Raw genomic sequence first — 27,100 nt, forward strand, 5'->3', positions numbered from 1 at the left:
CATGGTTAGAGGTCATACGAAGATGGGAGGAAAACCAAGGCTTCTACCCCCTTAGGAAGGGTAACTCTTCCGCATGGCTAGGCTGGAAGGTGTTTCTTTCTGGGAAGACCCATGGTGTCACGAGGCAGTCAGCGTGGTATGTGCAAAGCGCTCCCTTGATGCCTCTGCAGAGTCTCCTAGTCGGCCCAAGTCTCCGTTTCCTCACCTCAGCAGCCGAAGGGCTCGAACCATTAGGTCAGTGGTTCTTGAGTTGCCCTGTGGAGGCCTGGGATGCAGGAGGCCATGCTGGGGGCAAGAGGGATGGGCATGCAGCTGCGTGGGGAGACGTTTCCCTCCCCTGGGGGAAGGGTACGTTTGGGAGGAAACCACTAGGTTCGTGGTTAGTGGTTCATGCCATTGTCCCTTCCAATTTGATAAATGTCAGGTCCTCTGTTTTTGAAAGTTCATGATTCTGGGAAGAATCGATGCCCTCACCTGAGTGGGTGCCAAACAGGGTGGGCAGGAGAGTGGGCTTTGGCGCACGTGGCAGGGAGAAGAGCACGTGGCGGTGGAGAAGAAAGGCCTGCTGTGGCCGGCAGCGCTCCCCCTCGCCACAGCCCCGCCTGCGCCCCGGACGCCCGGAGGCATGTGACCGACCAGAGTTGACAGGAGCGTAAACCAGGGGCCCTGCGTCGTCACGGTGATGGTGACATGGTCACAAACCGCGGAGGCGGGGCTCTGGGCTTGCTCCCCGCAACTTGTGCTTCCTTTTGCTCAGTAGGGTAAAAGTCTCTGCTCTCCTATACCGCTTGAGGACTTCAGCAGTTGTCTGTTTCTTTTTGTTTTTCAGATCTTAAATCCAAATTTCATCCAAGAAGGTGAGTTTAAAAAGTGGTCGAATTGAGAACATGGGGATTGACTCAATAATTTACGCAAACCCAGCGCAGAAATGGAGCCTTTAAACAGTGTGAGGCCGCGCTGTGCTTGGACAGGGCAGTGTGTTTATGAGGAACTGTGGGGGTGGGAAGACCACAGGTGCAGTGTGGGAAATGGCATTCAAGTTTGGAAAGACCGAGTGCGTGGCTATGAAACCTGAGCGCATCTACACCAGATGTTCACAGTACTTACCCCGCATCGTGCCATCACGAAGCTTTTTCTCCTCTTTGCTTACCTGTATTTCCTAATTCCCCCACAATGAACACTTACTGCCTTTAAAATACCTTTTCCTGGGGCACAGGTGACTCGACACCATGTTCAGCCGAAGGTTGTTTGAGTCGTTCTGCAGCATGTGTGGGAAATGAGAGTCATGTGTTGTAAAGTGGCTGTCTGATTCCCGGTTTTGAAAGATGTGAATTTATGTCAATTTGACTACAGTGGCCCCAGAATTCCTCGTGCCCTTAGTGGATGTGACCTGCTTGCTTGGGGACACAGTGACACTGCAGTGCAAAGCCTGCGGGCGGCCCAAGCCCACCGTCACCTGGAAGGGGCCAGACCAGAACATCCTTGACACTGACAGCAGCTCGGCCACATACAGCGTCTCCTCCTGGTAAGCAGCCTGCCCCCCTCAGCACCCAGCGCGCTAGTGCGGCGCCCAGAGGCCACGTCTGGGGTGCAGCTACCCTTCCAGTGCCTTAGTTTCTCCCGGAACAGGGCTGCCCTGGCGGCTGTTCTAGTGCACACACTTGGCCTTGATGGGGAGGGAGGCTGAGTCAGACACGCGTGTGGCTCCCGGCAATGGACTCTCACAATGGTGTGCTCCCGCGGCAGTGGGCGCGGGGCTGTGAGCTTCAGGCCCAGCCTCAGCCTGAGGAACACCTGGGTCACGACCAGCACATATTCACCTACTGCTCAGCGCTGTGTAGACAGACCTAGGATCAAAGTGAACAGTTCAGCCTGGCCAGTGTGGTTCCGTGGTTAAGCATCGATCCATGAGCCAAGAGGTCACGGGTTTGATTCCTGTCAGGGCACATGCCCAGGTTGTGGGCTCCATCCCCAGTAGGGGGCGGGCAGGAGGCAGCTGAGCAATGATGTTTTTCTCTCATCCATGTCTCTATCTCTCTATCCCTCTCCCTTCCTCTCTCTCTAAAAAATCATTAAGAACCTATTTTTTTAAATATTTATTTTTTTAAAAAAGGACGGTTCAAAAGACTGCATTCTGGACCCACATTAAACAAAGAAAGAAAAACATGAACCTTGACTCCCTCAGGTCAAGGCTGAACCACACTGTCGAAGAGCCTTGGCAGTCGCTGACTGACATTCACCCTATTCAATCCCCTTTCCCTGCGATTCCCAGGAGCGTCTGTGCCAGGAGAAGCGAGGAGGGCTGCAGACCCGTAGGAAGGTGGTCCTCACATCTAGACACCCCAGTGTTCTGTGTGCCCCTCAGGATCCTGGGAAACAGCAACGTATTGAATTCTTCCATTGACTTTTGAACCATTTTCTTACAAGAAAAAAAAAATGACCCACTCCAAAATGGGCAACAGAAAATCCAGCCCCAGCATGCTTCTATGCAAAACGGGTGTTTAACAAAACCTGGTCGACTGCCTCCCCAACTTCCTGTTCATATTTATTGCTACTAATTATGAGCTTCCTTGTGGATTACTGCTCACAGTGGGCAAGCAGTAACGAGCCCTCCGTGCCTAAGAAACATTTGTAGGAGAAACTCCTAGGATTGAGGAGATACTTTCATCTACGAACTTCATATGTGTGTGTGTGAAAATGTTCCCAGCAGAGCCTCCCCGCCAGGTCCGACATCTCAGGGGTCAGTGTGATGAGGACCATGATCACGTATGTCAGAGCCAGGCAAGAGTGGGCTGACTGGGACTTCTGCTCCTAACCCTTTCTGCAGTTTTCCCAGGTGCCGGCCTGGACTCCCGAGTGGGCTACGGGGAAAGTTATCATTTAGTGGAGGAATTTGCTCCCTGTGTAATTCACGTAGTTATTTTCAGGGTCCCACGTGTAGAATTTGAAATGCTGGAACGTTTTCATTCTTTAATCTTTCCATTTTGGGGGGTACCATTCATTATGGATCCGTGAGGCTGAAAATATTTTAGAAGAAAGTTGCTGGTGGTAATAATACGAGTCATACGGTGGACCGGGGCTTGTATAAGACTTGATAGATTTCAAGCCATGTCCTAATTCTTATCTCGTTTTACTCTTTTTTCTCTCCCTATCCCTCATACACAACAAACCTGAGAGAGAGGTATGGCGAGAATTTTTTCCCCTGAAAGGCAGTGAGAATGTAGGGGGGTGAGGCGATCACCCAGGGCGTGTAGCAGAACTGGACCCGACCGTGGGCCTGAGTCCGCTCAGCACACCAGGTGCCCACCCTTCGCCGTCAGGTGTCTCCTGACTGACGTCTGAAGGCATCCTTTTGGTCTCCCTAGTGAGTCCGGAGAAATCACCCTGAAGATCTGCAATCTGATGCCTCAGGACAGCGGGATTTATACGTGCATAGCAACCAATGACCACGGCACCGCCTCCACGTCCGCCACGGTGAAGGTGCAAGGTACAGACTCCTCCTCAGTTAAACATTTTTTATACTTTAAAAAGGTGTTTCTTGTCGTAAGGTGCACATAACAGCATTTACCATCTTGACCAGTTTTCGGTGTCCGGTTCCGTAGTGGGAAGTCCATTCACATGGTTGCGCAGCCAAGCTCCAGAACTCGTTTTATCTTGCAAAACTGAAACTGTACCCGTTAAATAACTCCCCATCCTCCTTGCCCCAGCCCGTGGCAGTGCTAGTCTACTCTTCATCTCTATGAATTTGTGTGGGTCAAGCATTTTCCGGGGCCATTACCATGGCTCCCTGAAAACTGGAGTGAGGGTGGGGGCGGGGGGGGGGGGGGTCCATTGTGAAAATTCCCAAGTAAAGTTCTAGCAAACAGGAAGAGAATGAGTTTTTGCTGTCTGTGGCCTACCCGACACCTCCCGCCCAAGCTTTATCTCCCACGTGCCGTATTTAGCCCAGGGGAGAATTTCTGACAGCAAGGCGCACCTCCCGGGCTGCCCTCGGACCTGAGGAAAGGTGGAGAACATCGCAGGGAAAATGTGAGATGCCGGTTAGGTAACGTTTCCTAGGCGGCATTCAACCCTGGTGTAAAAGACCTGGTTCTGCAGAAATAGCCCTGGACCCCGTCTCTGTCCTGCAGGCGTTCCCGCGGCCCCCAACCGCCCCATCGCCCAGGAGCGGAGCTGCACCTCCGTGATCCTGCGCTGGCTGCCCCCGGCCAGCACGGGCAACTGTACCATCTCCGGCTACACCGTGGAGTACAGAGAGGAAGGTGGGCCACCTGTTTGTCTTCTCTTCCTTGTAACGAGGGCCTTCAGAGCCGTACACCGTTGGTCTCCGTGCCCTTCATCAGCTGTTCCTTCTTGTGTCCCCCAACTCAGCACCACGGCCTCCGCGCCAGACGGCAGCGCCTTCTCGAATCTCAGACATCCAGTCGTGGTTTTCCACAACATGGTGACTCACGGCGGGCTTCTAAGTGCCTTCACGTGCACATCCCTGCTTAGCAGGCCCAGGGACCCAGGCAAGCCCGCCCATTCCACCCACCAGGAAGTGAAGGCCTAAGGAGAGTTAGGGAGCTTGAGGCTGGAGTTAGAGCCAGGTCTCTAGGTTGCTAATCTGTGATCTTTCTCCCAGAGCAACAAGGAGGGAGCCGGAGCTGAGCTTTACCACCTCCTCCCCCGACAAAATGTAGAGGTCACTACACAGCAGGGCTGGGGAACCTTTTTTCTGCCAAGAGCCATTTGATATTTACAATGTCATCCTCGGGCCATACAAAATTATCAACTTAAACATTAGCCTGCTATATTAGGTCAAATGTTTAATTGACTCACCCCTAATGCCTTGGCAGGGCCAGACCAAGTGATTTTATGGCCCTTACAGGCCCGTGGGCCCGATGTTCCCCACCCCTGATATAGGGTGTCCCTAAAAAATGTATACACACCCTTGGATAATTATAAAGTTAGTGTTTATAAAGTACTTTTCAGTTTCAAAATTGAGCTATCGGGTGTTAGAGTGTGTATACTTTTTTGGGACACCCTGTCTATATCATTATATATAGTAACTTTTTAACAAATTGTTCCATTTTTTAATTTGTTGCATTTACATGCTAAAGTGCATACATTTCTTCAGCAGTTGTTAACAACTGAGCCTGACACCTACTTACCAAGAAGAATTGGCTGAAATAAGTTGCCAGGGAGCTGATTGTTAACAACACATCTCCGAACCCCACGATGACACAATTGAAAGTAATGCTTGCACCCAGAACCAAAATCATGCGTTTTACCCTACTTTCCATCACTCTTGTTATTTTAAGTCTTCTCTCTCCTGCTAAACGGGGCCAAGCAGTTCAAAGCTGTTTATTTCTGCATCTTTCTCAGGCTGCTTACTCTGTGTCTCCCAACTCTACGCAAATTCATGCTGAGCTGACAGGCACGTTTCACAAAGTTCGTCTTTACGCAGCATGAGTCAGTTGTCTTGGGAAAATCATCTAATCTCTCCGAATCTCCGTTTCTTCATCTGTAGAGTGAGATGAATGCCCCTGACCCCAGGGGGTTTCTGTGGATTTAAGTGAGGAAGTGAAGCGAGGGAATTGGGTGAGGATGCCTCCCACACTCTTCACAAGCAAGTGGTGCTCAATACATGCTCATTTCTGTTTTGTTTCAATTCCAAATCCTGTTTTCTCGTTATTGCTCTTTATGTTTTCTGACGCCTCGTGAAGAATCTGCCCCACGTGCCTCCGTAACGTCTGCATGACCTATGTGTCTCCTCACTCTCACGTGCACAGCTGACATGAACAGAACCTACAGGCCAGCTGCCTCCACACGCCTCCTGATACCGTCAATCACTAGGAAATTGAACCCAGATCCGCCACAGTTGCCCCAGGCTTTCAAAGCCAGACACAGTGACCACAAGGGCCCTTTGAATGGAATGTGTCCATTTCCCTCTCTTTGTTTGCTGAAGGTCTTTGAAACAATGTCCCTCTGGCTTGTTCTCTTTCTCTCTCCTCGGAAATTGCGCGCTAGGTTCCCAGGCCTGGCAGCAGTCGGTAGCTTCGACCTTGGACACTTACCTCGTCATCGAAGACCTCAGCCCCGGGAGCCCTTATCAGTTCAGAGTCAGTGCCAGCAACCCCTGGGGGATCAGCCTTCCCAGCGAGCCCTCCGAGTTTGTGCGACTTCCAGAATACGGTGAGTCCCAGCCACGCCCAGCACCCCAGAGGGTGGAGCCAGGCGCCCCGCACACTCACTGGCACTGTCTGTCCATTGGCGTGGCAGCTGCTGTGCAGCGGTGGCCTGGATTGGCTCAGTGGCTTCAGTCAAGTCACCGTCCAGAGGCCTGGTGAAGAGTGTTTCCATCAAGTGTGATTTCAAGTGTCTGGGAGCAAACGTTAGATCTGCCCCCCATGTTTACCCTGCGGCTCCCCGGGGGCCGTGCGTGTCTCCGGGAACCGAGAGGAGCAGGCAGACGTCACAAGGCACGTGGATGCTTTTGCCCCTCTCCTAGGACAGGACACCAAACCCTCCTCTTCCCTGGGAACTGGCCAGCGCAGTGTGCCTCACACAGGAGGGACACCCACACTCCCCGATTTAAAACGGGGAGAGAAAAGCAACCTGGTGGGAGGATTTGATCATTTCCCCACCCCCTACCCTGCCAGAACACCTTTTCTCACGTGGGTACATTTTTATGTGGATGTGCTGAATAATTACTAAGATACACATATAACCAGCTACATGAGTGTTTTACAAACAAGGCTCTTATTTTGTCCACCTGTTCACGATCTCACCAAGCCACCTTGGTCCCAAGGACGTTGTGAAAGAGGAAGCTTGTTAGCCTAAAGAAATTTTTGAGACGTGGGGTTTGGGGCAGTGCAGAGGAGTGGACTGGGTATGTTGGGGTGGAGAGCGGAGGTCTCTATACTTAAAAGGCAACGAATCCGTGTCTCTCTAGGTTAAGGGAATCCCAGAATCTAAGAGTGGCTCCAGAAACCTTCTAGGGTCTCAGAAGCCGGAAATGCTCCCCACTGGCTAAGCACCCTCCCACTGTCCTTGCTCCCGTGGGCCTGCGACTCACTGGGAAACTTTGGCCTGTGCCCCGGCCCGCGGGGCAGCAACGAGGGCACGCAGGAACCACCTAAGAGAATGAAACAAACAAGGAACTCGAAGAACGGAGGCATTCTTTGTCCTTGCTTTGTCCTTGCTCAATCAGGAAGTAGGGCTGACCAGGAAGTAAGACCGAACTGCTTTCATGGCTCCCGGCAGGCCTGGGTCTCTTCCCTCAGATTTCAGGGTGTAGGCACCGTCAGCCTCCGCGGGGCTGTGCTCAGGGACGACCACTGCTCACGTTTTGCTTCTTGCGAGCCTTGGTCCCCAGAGACAACACAAATACACAGTAGTGTCATGCTCACATGTACGTGAATCATTGCCAGGGAATTAACACGTCATATAAGCAAATGCTGCAAAGATTCTGCTCAGGTGTGTGTTTGGGGTTAAGCTAAGTCATTCAAGATACGAGATGAGCTCATTGATGCCTGAGGACAGCGGGGTGAGAAAGAGCAGGTTTTAGAATGTTTTGAGCACAGTCCTTCCCTTTCGTCCTTTCCCGGCCCTGTAACTCCTCCCCGGCCCTCTCAGCTGTGTCCTCCCCACCGCCGCAGTCCTCACCAGCTTTGCTAGGCCTTCGGCGCAATTTCCTCTCTCCCCTTTAATTTTTTCTGCCTAATACTTATTAGTAAAATATCCAGAAGTTCCATTCCTGACTGTCCCCGAGTTTCCCTGTGTTGATGTAGACGGCACAGGGCGGGAGTCTGGATGTCACGTCAGGTTCCCCTTGGATGAGGTTTTTAAAAAGAACATGTCAGGGAATCCTGGCATTTTCCCACCACCTTGGGCTCCGTGTTTATTCCTGAGAGTTGCTTTGGGTGATGCTGGACCTTTTCTGTTAGACTTTTTGTTGTTCTTCGTCACGTCCTCAATCTCATAAATGAATTCTCTCTCTTCCAAAGATGCTGCTGCTGATGGTGCCACCATTTCTTGGAAGGAAAATTTTGATTTAGCTTATACTGAGCTGAATGAAATTGGCAGGTAATGACTCCGCTTTCTGTTCCTTCATTCATGAGCACTTAACAACATCCCAGCAGAATAATGACCGGCTTTTGTTGTTTATTCTTTATTAAATGCATTCTCTCTAAAGAAAATATTAGGACACTTATGTATATTTTCTCTTGTTCTTTCTCTAACTTCTTAAGTTGGAGGCTTCACTCGCCAGCTCTCAGCCTTTCTTTTTTTCTAATATAAGAATTTAAGGCCCAACATTTTTTTCAAAGTACAATTTTAGCAATATCTCCTCAGTTGATATATGGCATTTTCATTTTCATTCAGTCCTAAGGATTTTTCCTTCACCTATGATTTTTTTCTTTGATCCAGTTGTAATAGAAATGTTTTAAAATTTATAAATGCATGAGATTTTCACAAATTATCGTTTTGTTACTGATTGTAACTTACTGCATTGTGGTTGAAGAATCAGGTCTGTATGATATGTTTCTTTGATTTTTGTTGAGACTTGCTTTATGAGTAGTATGTGGTCAATTTTTGTTAAAAGTTCCATGAGTTCTTGAGAAGAATTATACTAATTATACTAGGTCTCTATGGATGACCATGTATCAAACCCATTGTTTTGTGGACATTTCTAGTCCAATCACCCTACACACACACACTCACACACACACACACACACACACACACACATCTCTCTCTCTCTCTCTCTTTCTCTCTCTCTCTGTATATTTTGGTTAGAAAAGTGTGTCTTTAAAAACAAAAAGGATAAAGTATGACTTCTTACACAATAATGAAAACAATGTATCACCTGTCCCACAAAATAGTTGATGGAAAGGAATGAAAATGGGGTTTGTCCCTTGTGCATGCATTGGTCCCCAGGTGTTCTAAGTGAGAAAATGTGGGTGGTGGATCTTGGAAGTCACCCACCACCCTGGATGTATAAATAAAAGAGCACCCACTGACAATGGGCCATCAGCATCACCGCCAACTCTGATTGATGAATCTCAATGAAGCATAAAATTTCCTAAGTGGAGTGGTTTGACAGAGGTTGTGGAAACAGCCAAAATGTTTGAAAACCCATGTTTTAGGCAGTGGTCACAATGTAAACCACTGCCTTTCATTATAGCACCTCTCTCACCAAAAATCAGCTTTAGCTCCACATTTCTATCTTCTCTGAAAAAAGGCCAATGGAAATTTGTGTGTTGATGATGATGATGGTGATGATGATGATGCTTATTGAGTATCTATAGTGTTCCAGATACTGCCGGGGTTCTTGTTCCAGCATTAAGAAGGGTTCAGCAATCTGGAGAAAGGCTGTGTGTAGATTAAGTAGGAGTCCAGAGATGAAAGATAATTTTGAAAGGCATTGGGGGTCAGAGGAGCTTTAGCTAAAAGAGCTAAAGTTCTCCTTGTCTCAGGACCCTTGCTTTTTATTAACACAATTTGTCCTAAGGCAAGGTGGAGATAATACACTTCAAAGGGTAAGGTACAGAAGCATTGTCAGGTTGGGGAATAGTCTACAGCTGTTCAGGTGTTTGGCCAGTAGGAGGCAATAACATGTAGATTAAGATGCCCTGAGCTGTCTGGCAGCAAACAATCATCCCTTTCAGGTTTGGGGAAATGCCCTCAGCCATTCCAACAGGTGATAACATATGTGACTCAGCCCTTGTTGAGTCCCCAAGTTCCATCAACCTTTTGATGAAACTCTTGCAATTATGACATGCTGGAGTTGGCTTCCGGCAAGATACTATGCAGCTATTATACAAAAGTTGTACAATCTGATCCTTAGAACACTGGGACAGTGTTTGAGTAAACTTCCAGTAAATGGAAACTCAGTCCAGGGGAGTGGGGGGTGGGGAGGGTGGGGTAGTAAGTAACTTCCTCGAAGTCCCGCACTAGTAACATAGAGCCAGGATTCAAACCCTGGGCTCCCTGACTCTAAGCCTGTGCTTGATAGCTAGCTTCTGTTGTTTCGCATCATAGCAATTTTTGTCAAAAAATAAGCTGCAGTCATGATTGAAATCTAGTTTGCTCCGTGATATTGAAATTTGTGAAGCTAGCTATGACCCTAATTATGAGCAGGTCAAACGGGTTCCATCACCTGACTGCCCCAGTTAATTCCTCCCCAGACATAAATTGGCTGCTGATGGCCTTGGGCTAAGGCATGATTTAACTAGAAGAGATGGATGTTTTGATATTTCTCAAAGGGCAGATCAATCTTCTGATCTGTTCAAAATGTTAGAGACACCTCTCAAGGACACCAGAGAGGTGGTACTGGACAGCCCCCTGAGTAAGTGGGAGGGGTCTGTCTCCAACCTCCATCCTTGTCTTCTTATATAAATGAATTTATACCAGAGACCTTGACTGCATTGTGAAAAGCCAATTTAGTAAAGCAATTAAAGCATGCACCTTTATTGAAAAAGCAAAGCAAGCAAACCTATACATTTGGCTTATAAAGCACAGAAGGGCTGTCAGCTAATCTGAAGAGCAAGTTGGGTGGGAGTCCGAGGCGTTATAGACCGTACCGTCTATAGGTTCCAAATTCCTTTGCTGACTATTTTGGTACAGATTAATTCTCAAGGTCCCTTTTTACTTTGTTGTGTCCGTCCCAGGATTCATGAGAAGCACCTGGCAACTTTACCTTGCCAAGCCTTGAGACTGCTGGCTTCTCTGCTTAGGGAGTACAACTGCCCTTTTTCCTTTCCTTTCTCCTTTCCCCCTCCCTTTCTGCATTCTCTTCTTAGGGAGGTTTTTTAACCATTTGCTCTGTGCCCTTGACTGGGGAAGATAAGGGCTTGTTAGTTACAAACTGGCTGCAAATAGCCCACACTGGTTGGCCTTGTTTTAACTTTCCTGTCTCAGTTTTCCTATTCCTCCTGCCCTGGAATCCTGTAACAAAAGCAATCTGTGGTTTTTCAAAAATCACATCTCCAACAACCTAAAACTTCTCCTCTATCCCTAATATTGTCCTCATATTTTCAGAAGATCTTTTAAACATGCTGTATGTTACTAGAATGGAAATAAAACATGTAGATACATGAGACACATGAAAGATATATGTGCCAGGGCCATAGACGTGAGCCCACTTTCTCCATCACATCTACACCTAGAATTCTAAGCACACATGGCTAGCTTTTTAAAAATCGCTCTCTGGTAACTGAATATTATAAAAATCATGTTGCAGAAAGAAATAGCTTCACTCCTATAGCCCATCCATAGAAGCAAGGGGCACCTGAGCATGGCATATTAACTGGAAATAAGCTATATAGGCCCCAGTGCAGTTGAAGGAAGCCAGAGAGTTATCCCCTGGGAATGCTGACTGGTGCAAGCATGTCAAACTCGTGGCTTGAGGGTTGCAATACCAGGCTACCCTTTCACTCCCTCCTAAGACTTCACTAAATCTATTGTAAAACGAAGTTTAAAGCAGGCACATAAGGACAAGGACGTTAAAAGAAGAGATAACAACAGTAAACTATTAGAAGCAGTAAAACAGGTGGAGAGGGTGGCAAATGACCTGGGAAACTTGAGAAAACGCAATCCAAGTCAGTCGTGGGGTCAAGTGGGAGCCCTTGTTACTTACAGCGGAGTTCCCCAGAGGCTCAGGTACCGGCAGCACCCAAAACCTCTGGAAACAGGTGTAAAGAGGACGCTAAGGTTGGAAGGATTGGCGAACTCTGTGTGAGAAAAAGCTGTGGCTCCAATCTCCTCCCAGCTCCAGGCTGCTATGTGATTGTCCTTCTCCACCCACGGAAGGCTAGAGGCTTGTTCTCTGGTGAGAGCAGAGCAGGCAGCGTCTGTTCTCAGGGACACCAGCACAGCGAGGGCAGACCCCTACTCCAGCCAGGCGGTGAGGAGACTGTGTGCACGCTGGGTGCTGAGGACCCAGCTCTTACCCACACTCAGAGCTTTCAAATAGCTCTTTAGTACCAATTCTTACAATGAGCCAAGATGGAGGAAGCTATTGTAGCCTTTCTCTCCCACTGAATCACAACCAGAATTCCTGAGGAAAAAATAAAAAAAGCAACTATTTGAGAATTCTGGAAACACACACACACACACACACACCAAACAAACAAACAAACAAACAGGCAAATGGGGGAAGTCAACACTTGACAAAAGACAAGGGCAGCGGCTGTGAGTTTTCTATTTGTTTGTTCTTTTCTCCTTTGCCCCACAGGTGAGCCAAATCAGAACACTGTGCAGCATGCTCAGCGAGGAAATACTCCGAGAGAAAACTGCCTTTCTGGCCAAAAGACAGGGAGAGGGGTCCCTTTGAGCTGAGGAGCACAGGGAAATTGCCCTGTCACATCCCACACACACACTTCTTTCTCTCACTGCTTTACCCCAAGGGCACTCATGCAGAGCTCTCTGATGATGCAGGAAGCTAAAACTCAGGGAGTCCCATCTTTTTGGCCAGAGGAACCAAACGAAGGGGTCCACAGGAGCCAAAGAATATGAGGGAAATCTCAATGAGGAGAGGGCTAAATGCCTTTATCAGGGATGTATAGAAAGGATTAGGGATTATAATGCTCTGGACATTGACAGTTTGCCACGACCTGCATGGCTAGGTTCAGGATCTGAAAGAAGGGGCTAACGCACAAATAAAAACACTAGACAAAAATATGAATTATTAGGGGGTGGGGGCCAGGTGGAGTCTCTTTCTTGAAGAGACACCCCGACTTCTGGCCATTCCACTTTTTATTTACTTGAATACACATTTGCCCTTTAGCAATGCATACAGGTAGATCAAAGGTAAAGTTTGGTAAACAGCATAAGGATTATCAGGTTAGGAAATTGCCTTGAGCCATTGAGCCCACAGCAGGCCAGTATTATGCTGATTTTCAGCCCTGCTGAATATCAAAGTCCATTGGTCTTCCAACGGGTCTTTTTGCATTAATATGCTAACTGCTGTTTGCTTTAGCCTCCGGCAACAGTTAACATCATCCATTACAGTAGAAGTTAGAAGGCAATGGAATAATTGCTTCAAATTTGTAAATGAATTCTTTTCCACCTAGAATTATTCAGCTAAACTAGCAATCAAGTATGTAGGTAGAATAAGCACATTTGAGATACACAAGTCTCAACTTATTTCCCATGCACTCTGTTGGAACTGATTGAAGAACGCATTCTACTGTAAAAAGGAAAGACATGCATAGTTTGCTAGACGTTCACTTGTGAATAGCACTGAGGTAGTTCCAGGAATGTAAATACTAAACATTGATAACAATATAATTCTGTTGGGAGACAGCGGATGGGGAAAGTGGCTGTGGGGTGGAGACAGAGGGAGGAAAGTGGGATGTCAGCAGATAATAACTAAAACTGAAAAAAGCAAGTAGTCACTCAAAACATACTATATTTAGAGTTACAGAAGCAAATATCTAAATAATCAGCTAAAATATATTAAACTTGTATATTAAACTGCCTCTGGGGGAGGACAAAGGGAGATGGTGGGATGATGGGAAAGTGTTGTTTTTAATAGCAAACCTTGTAAAGCTAAACGACTGTAAACCATGGGGATGCATAACTTTGACCAACACAAACAAAAATGAAGGCAGCAGTACTTCGACATGGCCACAAAGTCAGGTGATCTGTCCTCAGCACTCAAGGTCCTCTGGAAGGACTGCCTTATCATACTCAAACTCACAGAATGACAATGTGTTAATATGTGATGTAAAATAAAACTTTCAGTTTGACCAAATACTTGTTCACTGGGCCAAGAATGGTGTCTGGCATGTAATAGGCATTCAATTAATATTTGCCTGATACTTGTTTTATTGATTAGTACATTCTCTTTTTAGGGAAAATCTATAGCAAAAAAATTAAATAAACAAACAAAACCCACAGTTATTGTCAGAAAGTTGCTTGGTGAGCACAGAGCCAGGTCAAGGAGTCAGTTGGACAGTCTTGGTCATGGCCATGGTGTTGGATGTATCTGTTTCCGCTAAGGGAATGAACTGCTCTTCAGACCGTTCACTCCTCTACTGATGGGTTAGGGCACCTCATGGACAGGCCTTGATGGCACTGGCTTGTCACCTCTTTGACCCTCTCTTTCTTTGCTTCCATTGCTGATCACCCCCCTCCTTCTATTTCACTCTCTTACTACCCTCCAGAGGGCTACAGCTGCGCCTGGGAACATTTCCTTTCTTTTAGGTGCGGTTAATTTTGGTAGATGTAAAAATAGAGGGTGGTATATACTTGTTAAATGTCTTTGTCAATTGAAGATGCAAACTGAAGTATTAATGAGTGAAATAACATGTTATATGAATTTTGCTTAAAACACTTAAAAAAAGCAGAAGGCAGGAAAGGAATAGATGAAATACGGTTGGCAAAATGTTGATAATTATTGAAGTGGGCTACTAGGTGCATAGAACATCTATTATAGTGTCCTTTCTATTGTTGTGTATATTAGAAATTTCCCTTAAAAATAATAAATATAAAATTAAATTAAAAATAGCCTCTTTAAAATGTTTTTTAAATGATTAAAAGTAGAATTCCTCTTTTAACATTGTTACTATTGTTATCATTGTATTTTATAGAAATACTAGAGGCCCGGTGCACAGATTTGTGCATATTGAAAGGAAATGAATTAAAATAAATATTTTAATATTGCTATTCGCCCTTTCTCTATACTGACCATGTCAACCAAATTCACAGTGGTTAGGGGCAATCAGGCAGGCATGCAAAGTGGTTTGGTGTGATCAGGCAGGCAGGCGAGCAGTTAGGGGTGATACAGTAGTCCCCCCCTTATCCATGGTTTCACTTTCCACAGTTTCATCGACAATGACAGATCGAAACACACGCATGCGATTGGCGCCAGTGAGAGCTTTATATATATAGACTAGAGGCCCGGTACACAAAATTTGTGCATGGCGGGGGGTCCCTCAGCCCAGCCTGCACCCTCTCGCAATCCGGGACCACTGGCTCCTAACCACTCTGCCTGCCTGCCTGATTGCCCCTAACTGCCCCTGCCTGCCTGCCTGTCGCCCGTAACCACTTGCCTGCCTGCCTGATCACCCCTAACTGCTCACCTACCTGCCTGATCACCCCAAACCACTCTTCCTGCCTGCCTGATTGCCGCTAACCACTCACCTGCCTGCCTGATTGCCCCTAACCACCTCTCCCTCAGCCCCTGCCACCATGGCTTCAACCAGAAGGACGTCGAAATGACATCCAAAATGATGTCTGGAAGGTTGTTTCGCTGTCTGGTCTAATTAGCATATTATGCTTTTATTATTATAGATAAACTTGCTTAATTAGACCTGCTTTCTTATTTAGCTAAACTTTTTCCAGCCCAGTGAAGCACCCCAACTTCTCTTTCAGGTAATTGTCAGCAACACAGCAGTAAATATCAACACAAAGCAGATTATTATTGTAGATCACACAAGGAGAACAAAGGGTAAAATATTTAACTGCAGCAGTGTTTGACTATATTCTGCACAGTGAGAAAACCTGAAGTCATTTTCAAGGTCCACCATTTCTTACTTCTTTTCAGTCTAGTCAAGTTTCTAAGCTTTCTAAATCTCCATTTTCCGGCTAATGAAAATAAAATAGGACTCCACTGAGTCTCCTATCTACCTACTCCAGGACTTCTGTGGGGATCAAATGAGATGAGGCACACAAGAAAATGCTTCACAGACATTTGGTTAAAGTACAAAATGTTTGCACCTGGCTATAAAGCAAGTCATGTTCCTGGGCTGAAGAAACTGCAAGGAGGCTAGTCACTAGGGAGAGGAAGCTGGGCATTGCTACGTGATGTCATTACCTGGTGCCCACAGCCACTGTTTCCAGGCTGGGCTGGGCTGTGGGCTGCATTTTGCACCATGGGGTCACAGCAGCGTCGGCTGCGATTTGGTGGGGTGTCACTTCGGGGTGGTGGCAGGGCCTGTGTCCCACTTGGGGAAGATGAGTGTTGCTTTGTGGGCCCCAGGTCCACAGTGCTGTTTCTCTGTAAATGGCCAGTGCGCGTCACAGCAGCTCCTGCATTGAGCATCTGTCCCCTGGTGGTCAGTGCATGTCATAGTGACCGGTCAGACAGTTGGACACTTAGCATATTAGCCTTTTGTATATATAGATATTCTGTTTAGAAAAGAAAACTGAACCTGTGGTTGATGTTCAAAATGATGGAAAAATATTTTTGCATCTCAAAGAAACCTAAAATGCTAAGGAAGGAAAAATGGTGTTTCTGAACGACAACATTATAATTAAAAATACAGTAGTCCCCCCTTATCCATGGTTTCACTTTCCACAGTTTCATTTACCCATAGTCAACTGTGGTCTGAAAATATCAAATGGAAACTTCCAGAAATAAAAAATTTGTAAGTTTTAAATTATGCCCTGTGTAGAGTAGCTTGATGAGATCTCCCACCATCCCATCCATCTATCCCAATACATGAATCACCCCTTTGTCCGGCATCTCCATGCTGTGTACACGCCCTGCCCATTAGTCACTTAGTAATTATCTCGGTTATCAGATCAACTATTGTAGTATCACAGTGTTTGTTTTATTTAATAATAGCCTCAAAGCTCAAGAGTAGTGATGCTAGCAATTCAGACACACCAAAGAGAAGCCATAAAGTGCTTCCTTTACGTAAAAAAGGTAAGTATGTATAGGAAAAACATGGTCTATGTAGGGTTCAGTACGGTCTGCAGTTTCAGCATCCCCTGAGGGTGTTGGAATGTATTCCCCTGGATAAGGGGGCAGGGCAGCCACTGTACAGGAAAACAGAATTCCTAATAAAATGTTACTATCTGTCCCACTTCAATGAAAACGTCACACTTCCTTGAGTAAGATAATACCCAGTTGACTAAGGAATCTTGACAAAATGCGTTCTCCCTTCTGTTTTCCAGAGGCCGTTTCTCCATAGTGAAGAAGTGCATCCACAAAGCTACCCGCAAAGATGTTGCTGTGAAATTCGTCAGCAAAAAAATGAAGAAGAAGGAGCAGGCTGCCCATGAGGCTGCCCTACTCCAGCACCTGCAGCACCCACAGTACATCACTCTCCACGACACCTATGAGTCTCCCACGTCCTACATCCTGATTTTGGAACTGTAAGTACAGGTGTCGTCTCTCTAAGGTGGTCCCCAGCTGTTTGGGTTATTTACTGGCAGTTATCTTTAATACAGTGTGTTAGTTGACAAAGTGTTCTGTATCACAGGCACTCCGCCCTCCAGTTTATAAAAATGTTATTCCCATTTGTTTAGATTAGAAAATCAAGGATAAGGAAGCTCCTTAAAGGTAGGAATTGGAAAAGCTGGGACTTAAACCCACATCTCTCTCACTCAGTTTTCATTTTCTTTCTATTGTCGACTCTTGAGCCGGGCAGTTTAGAAAAACCTGATGGACAATAGGCTTATCGACAGGGGTGGGGTTGAAATGAGGGGGGGGTTGTGCATCAATCCACTGCCATCACATCCCGTCTACCATCCAAGAAATTCCTTCAAGGATGGAACCTTAGCTTCGAAATGTTCCACTCACTCCAGATTTTCTAGGGACTCGGGCAACCATATAGTTTGGTCATGGAAGACGTCAGATAAAGTAGTGAGGTCCCATTCTCCTCACCACTACCCCAAGCTAAGAACAGAGCGCATGCTCTGTGCTGTAGAAAGACTTTACAGAGACTGAAGAAAGTCTTTCCAGCAGTTCTGAGCCCCATAGAAACATGATCAGATTGGTGCTGATGAGACCCGGCGTGGGGAGGAGGCAGACATTGGCACGGAGGCCAGTGCTGCGTATGGCTCCACAGAATCTCTGTTCAGCAGAGAAGCACCTGCACTGACAGCTTACAACAGTCATTTTAGTCTTGCTCTTGTGTGCTTCTTAGTCTAGCTCAGCGATTTTCAACCGGTGTGCTGCGAGAATTTTAAAACATGCAATACCCAACTGTTTAGTCAGGGGCACTGACCTTTTTCCCTTAGATTGTCAAATAAAAAATTGACAACAGCCAACACAACAGTAGCTGTCCAGTGTGAATGAATCAAAATTATACCTATTTTTTTGTCAGATGAGCAAAAAATATATTTTTAGTGTTATGCAGAATCTTAATAATTAGTTTATGTGTGCCGTGAGATGAAAAAAATTGAAAATTGTTGGTGTAGCTGTATGTGTATGGGGGTGTTTGAAGAAGTAACTGATCATAAATTTACTTATGATGAATAAAGAAAAGCCCAAATGCAAACATCTTAGGCTAAATTTGTAACTTGGTCAAAAAGAAACAAGAGGAGACAAAACCAACACTGTCAGTATTGGTAATTCTTTTTTGATAGTTACACAGCCGTGCAGTAGCTGGTAGATTGTCACTTTGGACTTAGCAAATACACTTACCAACAGCCTTTCTGAGCCTAACCTGTTTGTTTGGGAGCTTCCTAACTCAAAAGGTGAATCCTGTGGACAGTGAATTATCTTTGTTAACAAGAGACATGTTATACTTGCCTATGCTTCCAATAAAAGGTATTATCACTTGCATACCAAGGAGGTACAGCAACCCAGAACCTTTGCTCCTTCAGATTGCAGATCACCATCCCAGGGAAGGTGTCAATCACCAGGCTCTTGGTGCAATGGAAAGAGGAGTCCTTGGAATGAAGAAACTGAGTTCTTATCCCAGCTCCGTGTTTGGGGCAGTGTGTGTGGCTTCCTGGACCTCAGGGTTCTCATCTGTGAAGTCTCAACATCACTTCTCAGAGATGTTGCAGGGATTAAACTCGATGAAGGTTGAATTGAATTAGTTTATCAACATGTACTGAGCACTCACTATGTGCCAACCACTGTGTAGACCTGAATTGGGGCGGAAAGAACAAAGATGAAAAAAGTAGTTCTTGACCTTGAAGTGTTATACATTGAATGAGGAAGACCAATAGCTAAATGAATGGTTTCAATATAGTAGGTACATGCATATTTGGGAGAGAGTTACTGTGACAACCTAGAAAGGTACTTGGTAGGACTTGAGGTGAGAGGCAGTTCCTGTGCTAAATCTTGGTTATGCTGTGACTGTGGGTCTCCCTCTCTGTGACCATCCAAATGGCTGGTAGAGCTTTTCTCTACCAGGCAACTTAAGCAGACAACTGAGGTTCCGATTCTCTAGTCTATGGCAGGCCTGGGCGTCTGCTCTAAGTGTGAACTTGGTGGCTGAGACTTTCGCATCTCAAAGCAGTGCTGCTGTTAATTTCTCCCTTAAGTTCTCCAAGAAGTCCAGGGGAATGCATCTCACAAGCCCAAAACGACTTCTTTCCATACTCACCACGCCCACCCCATGCCTGTCAGGGTGAGAGGAAGGAAAGCAAAGGAGGTCTTCATTGGTCCCAACCTTTGCTCCTGTCAAAGGGAGCAGAAGAGACCTGTAAGAAGGAAGAAGCTGGGGGAGAATGGAAACTTGGCCAAAGGCATTTCAGCTGTGCTTAAAAGTAGTTCTGACTTTTACTCAAGCTTCTCTGCCTGGGCATTTCCTGGGGATGTGCCTTTAAGAGCCCAGTGCACATTAGAGGATAACTATCTGACATCTGGTCACTCCTTGCTAAAGAGGGCACAGGTACCTGAAAGTAGGTGACATTGCCCGGCCAGTGGCTCAGTGGTTGAATGTCATCCCAACATCAAGAGGTCGCCCGTACGATTCTGGTTTTGGGCTCGATCCCCAGTAGGAGGCATGCTGGAGGCAGCTGGTGGATTTTTTTCTATCTCTTTCTCCCTCTCCTTCCTCTCTCTCTAAAAATCAATAAAAACATATTTTTTAATAAAAGAAAGTAGTTGACATTTATTGAGCACTTACTATTACTACCAATTAATTATGTGTACATGCCTCATTGTCTCACTTGGTCCTTGCACATTCCTCATAATGAAGTAGGTATTATTGCTGTGGTTATTATTATTGCCACTTTAAAGATGAAGTAACCACAACACAGAGAATTAAATGACTTGCCCTGAGCTCCCAGCCTGCAAGTGGCAGAATCAGGATTCAAATCAGGGTCTGCCTGGCTCCTCCTACCTTGTTCTCAGTCACAGTTTTTAAGGTTGAGAAGTTGCTACTAGTAAAAGGCAAAGGTTTCAAAAGGGGGTCAAGAATGCCAAAGAAAAACTTTGCCTTCTTCCTGGTTTTCCCCAACTAAAACTTGACAAATAAAAATCCTTGAGGATGTCAATTCTAATTCATGTATTTACTTAGATTAGAATCCTTGTGAATATTAAACAGAAACTAGGCTGCCACAATTTAAATGTTTTTTTGTGTGTGAGTTCACAGTGCCATTTGGGGTGAGAGAAGGTAGGCAAGCTCTAACCACTCTGTCTGACTTTGTAGAAGGAAGCAAATAAAAGCCTATGGGCTTCTTGTAGCCACCAGGTTCCAGGTAATCAGATATTGCTGAGATAGCTTTCAATCTCTCTCTCTCTGAAGACTTCTCTAGTTTACAACCTAACCTCTCAAAGGACCTTTGAGTTGGATCTTTTTAGCCGTGAGCAATTTTAAACGTTAACCAAACAGAATGTGTCTTAAACAAAGATATACAGATGTCTTCCCTGAAGCACACCACATTTGTAATTTTATTTACTTGTTAGCTTATTTGTTTGTTTGTTTGTTTGTTTGAGTTCTGACTAACTAAACTCTGGGCTCTGGATAAAATATGCCTGTATGACCACTTTGATCTCTATAATAGGGGGTAGGAAAGATTTGTATGTGTGTTATTTCTTTGTTTCTTTACAAACATATTTCCTTTGCCTCTTCCTCCCTACTTTCAGGATGGATGATGGCCGGCTCCTAGACTACCTTATGAATCATGATGAGCTGATGGAAGAAAAGGTAGCCTTCTACATCCGAGACATCATGGAAGCACTGCAGTACCTTCACAACTGCAGGGTGGCCCATTTGGACATCAAGGTAATAAGAAACAGTCACCCTTGCAGGGAAGCGACCAAGTCCAACCTGCCAGTCATGATCCTTGAGGGATGTCAATTCTAATTCATTTTTATTTACTTATATTAGAACCCTTATGAATATTAAACAGAAACGAGGTTGTCACACAAGTGTGCTTTCAACTTTTCCATGGTGCTCAAGAAAGCCCCTGTTCTCCAAAATGAATAAATTATTCTTCACTTGATTCGCTGCAGAAGTAAGGGGTACCTATGAAAACATGATTTTCCATGTCAAAGGACTTCTTTGAAGTACCTCCCAACCCCAGTTAAGCTTAGTTTGAAGCCTCCTATGTGCTTTGCAGAGGGGATGTCCCATACACTAGAGGCTTTACCAAAATATAGCAGAACTGTGCTGGAACTAATGGAGTCCTACTGATAGTCAAACAGAGAACTGAACTTGCCTTCTCTTTTCCCCGCCTCCTTGCAACTCTCTCCTCAGCCTGAAAACCTGCTCATTGACCTGCGGATTCCAGTGCCTCGAGTGAAGCTCATCGACTTGGAGGATGCTGTCCAGATCTCAGGTCACTTCCACATCCACCACCTGCTGGGCAACCCCGAGTTTGCTGCCCCGGAAGTGATCCAAGGCATCCCTGTGTCCCTGGGCACGGACATCTGGAGCATTGGGGTTCTGACGTATGTCATGCTGAGTGGGGTCTCCCCCTTCCTGGATGAGAGCAAAGAAGAGACGTGTATCAATGTGTGCCGGGTGGACTTCAGCTTCCCCCATGAATACTTCTGTGGCGTGAGCAATGCCGCCAGAGATTTCATCAATGTGATCCTACAGGAAGACTTCCGGAGGCGGCCCACGGCGGCCACCTGCCTGCAGCATCCGTGGCTGCAGCCCCACAATGGCAGCTACTCCAAGATCCCCCTGGACACCTCCCGCCTGGCGTGCTTCATAGAACGCCGCAAGCATCAGAACGATGTGCGGCCCGTTCCCAACGTCAAGAGCTACATCGTCAACAGGGTAAACCAAGGGACGTAGCCATGTCCCCGCCCTGGAGGTTTCACATGGAAACGCAGTGTGAACCAAAGCAAGACTGAATGTGCTGTAAATAATTCCGTTCATTATTTCACCCCATGCCGTTCTCTGGATTGAGAGAGGGTCCCTCGTCAGTGGTTATTCAGGGTCTGAGCAGCAGAAAAATCACCCTACATCCAGGGCTTTCCAGAAGGCCATTCAGAAGAGACAAAGAAGGAGAAAGTCACAGAGAGTATAACAAAGAGGGGCAGGGATAACAAGAATATGAGCTGATACAGAATATTAATTGTGCGTTCCAAAGAGAGTGGGTAACTGGGCAAAACTTCAGCTCACTGTCGTGAGTGTAAAAGGTTTCTGCCTTGGCTGAAATTTTAAGCAAAAAGTTCTGTTTAACAGAGATGTCATGTATGCCAACTAGTATGATTTAGATTCCTTAGATATAGTTTCTTTACAGGATCCATCTACACATACAGTGAACTATATCCCGTTCCGGATTCAGAGCTTTATAATATAGAGATATATATGAAATCATCATAAGGAACTTGCAGTGCTCCAGTTAGGACAGTGATTTCTTTACCGAAGCATTACATTGTTTTGACTAAGCACAATTAGATGACGAGTTTTTTAGAGCATTTTATACATCTTGTATAGAAATCTTTTACCAGAACCTGTGCATTAAGAGAAAGCAGTTACCCTTTGCAATCTGTGGGTGAGAAGACCTTTCTCTCAGTCACAGGCACTTGACTCACTAGGTTCTGTATAGGAAATGCTACTCCCTAATTCACTGGCAGCTCAGAGTTCATCTGGTAGGAAAGCCTGCCGGAAAATCAGTAAGAGTTGTGGGCTATTTTTATGTCTACACTTGGTTTGAAATTGATAGCGAATATAACAGGTTCATACAAAAGGGCAAATAGAAACCTTTCCTACAGTTTCTTGGAACTCTGTACCACTTTCTGCTGACCTCTACAACTGTAGGATGCAGTCCTCAGAAAGCTGGCCTACTTGATTTCCTACCCCCTGTGGAAGCTAAGGGGTGCTCACCCAAAGGAGGCAGCCATATATAGGCCTGGCAAAGGCCTGGTCCCAAGTCCTTTTTGAAGCCATGGAATAAAACCCAATACATCACCCTAACAGAGCATTGAGCTTTAACTGCGATTGCAATACCTACCACCGCTCAGCCGCCAATACTTCCTGAGACTAAAAGGACTAATTGCACTTTGAGGCCGATGCTGCTTTCTGGTGTATATTCTCCGCATCAGATGACTATTAACTGCCCTTTGTTCTGCTAGTGGAAAAACAATTAAACCTGGGTATTTCATGTTTTGTTTTTTTCTATTTTTTGTTTTTGTTTTGGAAAACGTTTCTGTTTTTGTGTTTGTACATGATCCACTCTTTGTTTTCTAGAACATGTTTTGAAACTTGTGGTTATGAAAACAATACTTTTAATATTTAAGTCACATATTTGTCCAAATCAGGTTTAATGGCATTGCTTCTGTCCTAGAGTAGGATTGAGAACATTGAAATCATGCAGCTCAGAAGTGCAAGCAGGGAGCTGACGAAGGATAAATAGAACTACAAACCCATCTAAGTGAAAAAGAAGGGTGGACATAAGCCTGAACTTTAATATACAAAACACTGATCTGCACAGTGGAAAGGTAGAATTAAAAATACTCATCATTCCTTTCCCCTGATTTCAAAGTCAACTTCCTCATCTACCCTCCACTTCATCCCATCCAAGATTATAAATTAATAAATGAGTAGGAAGTATAAGCAATAAGACTAGATAGCACTTCGTGTTTTCAGGATTAACCAAATATGTGGAAACTGACTCCGACTGTGTTCGTTTCCTAGTTTTTGAATGGCCTGGGCCATCAAGGGTCCCTTCCTCAGAGCGCTCCCTTGATGAACCCTCCATAGTCTTCATTTAGAAACGAATGTATATACAAATGCTATATGACATGATATTTTAAAATGTAAAACAATTTACTGAAAACTCTTTCCGTAAACCTGTCTTTATTATGAGACATAGCATAAAAGAAGAAAGCCTGGCCCCTGCGCTCATCATGAGATAGAGTGCAGGCACTAGGGATTCCAAATATCCATATAGTATGGCCTGGCAAGTTCTGTTCCATCCACCACGCATGGCGATGAAAGAGCCCCTGCCGAGTCATTCTGTGTGTTGATGACCAAGCAGGAGACAAGCTGAGTTTCTGCTTCAGAAGGACAGGGCCCAGGACAATGGTACACAGGCCGCACAGAGAGCATCAGTGGAATCGTGCTGTGGGGAGGGCGGTTGACAGGATGTTAGAGCCAAAGCTTTTGCATCAGCTTTTACAGCAGGGTGGGGAGGGTTCAGACATGAAATTGCATGGAATTCCCCCTCCCCAAGGACACTTGGGGAAGTGAGGAGACAGAAGGGAAAGGACACAGGCATGAAAAGTAGTATGATTTTGTTAACTGGAGCCAAAGTACAATCATTAGAGTAGAATAAATTTAATAGCAGCCCCAAGAGAAAGAGGGTCTAGTTTATCTAGTTTGGCAACTGAAGGAAACTAACAGGGACGCTCCCTGTCTGCAAAGTTTCTGGTTCCTCACAGCAATGATGAGGTGCGATCCTGGTTCAAGAATTCTCCACAGCAAGTTGGAAGTAACGAGGAGTTCCAGAACAGGACTGGGAAATGGACCTTAGGTGAGAGACGAGGGGCCAGGGATCACTTTCTTGTACCTGTTTTGGGAGGTATATTTAGTTAGTCTTTTGGATAACAGAAGAGTGGAAAGGAGAGAAAATAGTCCATTTCTCTTATTAGTTCACTTCTCTAATACAGTGGACCTTGAAATCAAAACTTAATGAGGAATTAGTGAAAGTGAACTTGTAGTTGAACTGGGAAAAATATAAATGTTGGTTAAAGTCACAGGCTTCTTGCTTGGCTTATATTCATTGCATAGGGTTTTTTATTTATTTTGTTTTGTAAAGGTGGGATGGAGAAAAAAGGGAAGGTCAGGGACAACTCAGAATAATTTTTAAAAGGCATAATGATTTACTGCATCTTTTACAATTGTTTCAAATTAAATAGATTTATATCCACTTACAGCTGAATGTGGGAACATTTTTTTTTTTAAAGTGTGGTGTTGGCAGTGTCCTTCAGGTCTCTCACAGCCATATCACTCCTGGGGGAGAGGAGGAGGCAGGGGAAAAGCTGGCTTCACTGCTTTGTGACTCACAAAGCCTTTATAATGGTAGTGCCTTTCAGAGGGGAGGATGGGAGATAAAGAAGTTCATTGTATTTAGAGTGACTGATATTGCAGCATTTTTCTTCATTTTATAATACCTTTTAAATGAAAACATCTGAATATAGGGTGAGCCTAGGAATTCTTGAGTTTCAACCTCAGCTATTCCTGATTCATCCTTTCTTACAGAGAGTCTGTTTTTATTTGGCCCCAAATGTCTCCACTGTTAGAAAGTTAAGGGGAAAGAGGGTAGACGTTAATTTCATAGGGATGTTGGAAGAATACCTTAGTTGGGATGTCTAGAAAATACTTTGATTTTTTTTTTGAAGTGCTACACACTGCCAGTGCTAAGAATTTTATTGATAGGAACTTTGAACATTCCAATTTTTCAATATTCATGTCTTTATATACCGTTTGCAAACTCATGAGGTTAAATTCCATCAATTGATTTTAATTGGAAGTACTAAGTGCTCTTTGTCTATATATTATTTGGTCTTGGCCTGTAACTTTGATCATTTAAAAGCTTGTCTACAGAAAAAGGTTAGGAAGAGCTGATTGAAGTTTCATGTCAATAAGCTGTTTTCTTCAGTATTTCTTATGGCAGACACAACGAGTAAGATGCCCTCCAAAGCAATGGCTGCTCTCTCTTCTCAGAGAGCTTTGCACTCCGGAAAAATTGGCAGAGAAGACCCCAAACAGCCACTTTCCTCACTGGGAGGGCAGAAGTGAGAATAAAATATTGTCTGATTTTACAACTCACTCCTCAGAGTCTCACTGTCATCTGCTACAGAAGCCAGTTAAATGAGCAGGTGTAGAAATGAATAGAACTGTTGATTCGGGGAAGGAAAATCTTGAATCTCCTTCTTCTTCTTCTTCTTCTTCTTCTTCTTCTTCTTCTTCTTCTTCTCCTTCTTTTTTAAGATAATTAGTTTTTTTCAGGAGTATATTTTCTTTCTCATAGTCTTTATGATTTGATGCCCGTAAGTTAGTCATCACTCTTTTCTTATGTGAAAGAGCATGGAAATCTAGATCTGTGAGAATATGAAGGAGCAAATATATTATAAATCAGATAGAGGTTATTTCTGTGTATTAACTAAAACTTTGTCACATGAATTTGATAGAGGAGGGAATGTGTCACACATAAGGGGTCTCCACAGCAGGGCAAATGTGCAAATACCATCCCTTGCTCAGTTTGGGGGAATGTTGACCTATTTCTTTCTCTCCCATGTAGCAACTCTGTGGGGTGCAGGCTAGGCAAACCCAGTATGTAAGCTTTCAGTGGATTCATTTGTATCATGGTTTTCCTAACTATTTAAAATCTTGAGATCATTTGGAAACGAATGAGTAAAATGGGGCATGGTTAAGAAATATAAGGTTTTCACATACTCTACTAAGGGAAGCTACTGTGTTCGTATTCATTTTCTAAAAACTCTAAGGCTCTGGTTGTTTCATTAACTCTAGAGGATTAAAAGGCACTGAATTTTGTTCACAGCACTACACATCTAGAAAATATTCATGTGAGAAACCTATACAGAAAGAGAACACAGAGGTATCATAGGCCATATTTTCTTCATCACTTCTTTTAAAATATATTTTTATTGATTTCAGAGAGGAAGGGAGAGGGAGAGAGAGAGATAGAAACATCAATGATGAGAGAGAATCATTGATGGGCTGCCTCCTGCACCTCCTGCACACCCCCCACTGGGGACCAAGCCCGAAACCCAGGCATGTGCCCTTGACCTGAATCAAACTCGGGACCCTCCAGTCCACAGGCCGACGCTCTATCCACTAAGCCAAACCAGCCAGGACCGTCACTTTTAATATATGTAGAAGTTAAAAAGCAATTACTCTAAGGCAAATTTTCATCTTTAAGAGATATTTGCGGAAAGCCTGCAATAATACAGGCTATTGTGTTTCCCTGTCAGCCTGTTTGCTGGGAGATTCTAAACTGT

General features: G+C 45.0%; 1 protein-coding gene across 5 annotated transcripts in view; it reads left to right on the forward strand.

Moving 5' to 3' along the window:
- Nucleotides 1-23,944, forward strand: part of KALRN (kalirin RhoGEF kinase) — a gene marked incomplete at both ends in the record, with an annotated part of 667,375 nt that extends 643,431 nt beyond the window's left edge. For all 5 annotated transcript variants that reach the window (XM_080657248.1, XM_080657246.1, XM_080657249.1 and 2 more), the window contains 9 exons: nucleotides 830-857; nucleotides 1,354-1,525; nucleotides 3,366-3,487; nucleotides 4,131-4,262; nucleotides 6,013-6,177; nucleotides 7,992-8,070; nucleotides 16,891-17,091; nucleotides 20,765-20,903; nucleotides 21,378-23,944. In XM_080657248.1, the coding sequence (XP_080513374.1) occupies nucleotides 830-857; nucleotides 1,354-1,525; nucleotides 3,366-3,487; nucleotides 4,131-4,262; nucleotides 6,013-6,177; nucleotides 7,992-8,070; nucleotides 16,891-17,091; nucleotides 20,765-20,903; nucleotides 21,378-21,923 (1,584 nt within the window). The remainder of the gene's footprint in view (nucleotides 1-829; nucleotides 858-1,353; nucleotides 1,526-3,365; nucleotides 3,488-4,130; nucleotides 4,263-6,012; nucleotides 6,178-7,991; nucleotides 8,071-16,890; nucleotides 17,092-20,764; nucleotides 20,904-21,377) is intronic.
- Between the last annotated feature and the right edge of the window lie 3,156 nt (nucleotides 23,945-27,100).

This window comes from Plecotus auritus, assembly GCF_963455305.1.
Source record: "Plecotus auritus genome assembly, chromosome: 2".
In the NCBI taxonomy this organism is placed as follows: domain Eukaryota; kingdom Metazoa; phylum Chordata; class Mammalia; order Chiroptera; family Vespertilionidae; genus Plecotus; species Plecotus auritus.